Source organism: Hermetia illucens, chromosome 6 (assembly GCF_905115235.1).
Source record: "Hermetia illucens chromosome 6, iHerIll2.2.curated.20191125, whole genome shotgun sequence".
Taxonomy (NCBI): Eukaryota; Metazoa; Arthropoda; class Insecta; order Diptera; family Stratiomyidae; genus Hermetia; species Hermetia illucens.
This window is the reverse complement of record NC_051854.1, coordinates 83,828,979-83,832,676: the sequence shown is the minus strand read 5'-3', so window position 1 is coordinate 83,832,676 and position 3,698 is coordinate 83,828,979. Positions and strand designations below refer to the sequence as shown.

General features: G+C 42.6%; 1 protein-coding gene across 1 annotated transcript; it reads right to left on the bottom strand.

Moving 5' to 3' along the window:
• Positions 1 to 690: 690 nt before the first annotated feature.
• Positions 691 to 3,046, bottom strand: LOC119660061 (polycystic kidney disease protein 1-like 2). The gene has a single exon (XM_038068440.1). It carries the CDS (start codon positions 2,998 to 3,000, stop codon positions 691 to 693), a length of 2,310 nt encoding a protein of 769 aa, XP_037924368.1. The 5' UTR covers positions 3,001 to 3,046.
• Between the last annotated feature and the right edge of the window lie 652 nt (positions 3,047 to 3,698).

The following is a 3,698-nucleotide window of genomic DNA, read 5'->3' as shown; positions in this document are numbered from 1 at the left end:
GGTTGTTGCATTCATTAACAACCGCTTAGTATTTTTTCGTCGTTTTCATCCCGCTCATCCACCATACCGGCCTCTCTATTCTGGGCAATCTGGGCTAAAATATGGACGGAGTTCTGGTACTATTATAGTTCTAGTGATAATCTTCAGTGTCTCTTTTCTGTGTTTGTTTTATAGGAGGCCACCGATGCCGACGGTTTCGGCGTAAATGTACTATGAGTATACCCATTTTGATGACAAAGATTTTCGGAGTAGAGAATTTCGGGAAAAAGGTTCATCCTGGCTCGGCCACCACGGTAAAGATTTTAAATGGAACCGAAAGCGCCTGGGATATTCGGGGTCGACGTTCTCAAAGCCAAGCTTTCCCTTGTCCTCTCAATTCTCGGCGTATGCTCTTCGCGGTACCAGAAGAACAGTCCTTCAGCAGTTACTTTTGGTCATCCATACGCTAGTTCCATTCCCCCCAAAGCACGGCCAGTAGTCTAGTGGAAACCCGTAACTATAAACCTACTCCCAGCTCGGCCCATAGGAAGCCAGATTCCGAGAGTAGTTTGAAACTTAATCTGAATCATTGGTGACTGGGCTGCCTTCTATCCCATTTTTTCGGCAACAATAAACGAAAAAGCTTGTGTACTCGTAAAATGCACTAGTATCCTTGGTATCAAATATAATCAACTAAATTAAAATACATTATCACGTACTACGAATAGGTCGGTTTAAAGTAAAATCTTTGTTAAGAATTTTTGTGATTCTCCTTTTTTTGTCGCTCGCGTTTGCACTGCTGGCTTTTTTCCTGAGATCTACTCTAAATTTATGCTTGGGTGATACATTCTCATTGGAACGTTCAGGCCCTTTTGATACTTTACTTACTGTTTCCGAGCTCCTTATTTCAGATTCCTCCTGCAACTCTTCATTGTCACACGGAATCGCACATCGCAAGCTGATATACCGCTCTAAGTAATCCATCTGTGTGCTGATAATTTCGTTAGCCAACCCAGCTTTCTCAGGTGTGTATTTACTTCTCACGCTAACCTTTTCTGGTCCCTTCGAATCCTGATCATTCTTTGTTGATTGGCTGCTTTTAGAAAAGTACGTTCCCCCTCCTCGAAGCCTTAAGCTTTTGTTACCCTTTTGCTGCCTCTTGGGTTTAGACCGATTGTCTTTCATTTCATAATATTCATCTCGAATAAATTGCCAGAATGTGTACGACTTGGTCTCCCTTTCTGACATCTCTCCTCGAAGTACCGAGAAGTAGAACAAAGTTATTGTCACCAGCAAATTTATGAGGAATATATTAACAACAATTGCTTGCACTACATAGAGAATGAAGCTCACAAGGGTCCCGCTGCGGCGTACTTCCTCAACGTCGAGATCTACAAATCCGGATGAAAATGTCATGACTGTTGCTAGTGTTTTGCCAAAGAAGGAAAATCTGGCTATGGAACCGCCATTAATCACATGAACTGCCGCTGAAATGCTAACCATGAATACTATCAATATCGCCAAAGTGAAAATCACAGTTCCTACGCTGCGGTACAAAGTTTTTGAGAACACACGAAACATAACTGCGAAATGGAGGATCTTCCACAACCTGATAGTGGCGATGCAAACTAACATGGCTGATATCACAGTGAAGAAATCATCGAACATGGCCGCATAAGCGAAACTCACGAACGTATTCTTCCGATTGTCCTCTAAATAATGAAGCAGGCTTACGACGTAGTTGTTCCTAACGAAGAACAACGCAAGTGTCCCGATACTGAAAACAATAAGAACGACATCCACGTATTCCCAGATGCCGTGGTCGGTGAAGCTCTCCTTGTACGCTACGCGAATGACCAGCCGCCGGATGAATAGCACAATGATGATACAAAATAAAATGAAGGCTATGAACACTTCCCAATCCAAGCTGGACAGCATGAAGAGTAACTTAGCAGTTTTCACATGGACCTCCATAGAGAAGCTCCCGAAAGTAGTCCTTGCAGCCACGATTGTCACCAAATTGAATAAATTGGCGTTAACACAGTAAAGGTTGACTTCTATAAAGATGACTCCTGTACGATTGTCTATCCAGTTGGATTTAAACAAGTAGTTGAGAACCTTTTGGCTGTTTCTATGATTCCGACCCAGTTTGGCCACATAGCCCCCACCGCGATAGTAGTGCTCATGTCCAAACAAAGGCAGAGAATCCGAGTCCTCCGCTGTCTGATATGTGAACGGCTGTAAAAGCCGCCAATATTCAGGATAATACTGAAAATACACTGATGGCGCCCAGTTGGCACTATAATTCTTCGTGTCTTGGTTTGATGGTTGAAAGTAACCGGAACAATTAACGTGATTGATGCTTTTTACAGAGGAGCAACTCTCCTCGGGAATTCTCTGCTGCCTCAACCTGGCCACGCCCAATACTTTCACGGTTCTTCCATCTAGGAAACCTGGCTTATACCTTATTGTCCGACTCTGATAGAACCTCGCATCATGAAGCTGCCTAGCAATTGTGTTGTTTAGGTAACTCTTCAATTCGTTTTCTGTCAATATCTGATTGGTGGGCGGTCCTTCATTTCTACCCGCTGTGAAAAAATCTTGAACATATCTTGTGCTATAATAAGAAAGGTCACTTTTAGAACCTAAAACTATCAGCAGTAAAGCCACCATATAAAACGTATACATCAAAAGGTCGTAGAAAACCCTGTCGTAGTGAATCAGGAGCTTCTCTCGTTTTTCAGACTGTCTCTCTTCTTTGTGATCACTTGGTTTCCAATTTCCTTCCTGGAACTTCTTCATTAAATAGTCGAGTCGTAGCTTGATGTTACGAAGTTCTTGCCGCTCTGGAGAGATAAGTTTTTTCTGGAAGCCATAATCTGGGGGTGCACTTTTCGATCGATATGCTCGCCATAATGCAACTATACTTATCCGAATCGGATCAATGATGAATATTTTGTGAAGAAGAGCAATGAGGAAAGCAGTTATCCACATAGAAGATTTCACTGGGCCAAAGGACATTCCATAAAGCAGCAAAATTGTCAGAGAAATGATAATTACGGCGGTGGCAATAGTCCATGCCATATGTAACCAGAATTGTCTGTTCATGATATCCTTAAGATACTGGCTAGAGCTTTTGGGGAGAAGAACGCGAAATATTTGACATAAACTCAATTATTGTTGTCTTTGTCAAGGGTGGGTTGGTTTTTAAATGATATTGACATGAAAAATTGTAGGGCTTTAAAATGTTTGACTAAAAAGGATGTTTTCGACAGTTACGCCGAACAAATCATAAGTGATGGAAGTGAAAACTTCCTTCTACCATACCATCTTGTCGCAGTGTGAATTCTTCCTCTTGTTTAGTTAAATCAAAGGCGATAAAATTTGGTAGCAAGCATGCTTGATCGGGTTCAGCACTTCTCCCAGTCATAAGCTTCATAATCATCATCAACGGCGCAACAACCGGTATCCGGTCTAGGCCTGCCTTAATAATGAACTCCAGACATCGCGGTTTTGCGCCGAGGCCCACCAATTCGATATCCCTAAAAGCTGTCTGGCATCCTGACCTACGCCATCGCTCCATCTCAGGCAGGGTCTGCCTCGTTTTCTTTTTCTACCATAGATATTGCCCTTATAGACTTTCCGGGCTGGATCATCCTCATCCATACGAATTAAATGACCCGCCCACCGTAACCTATTGAGCCGGATTTTATCCACAT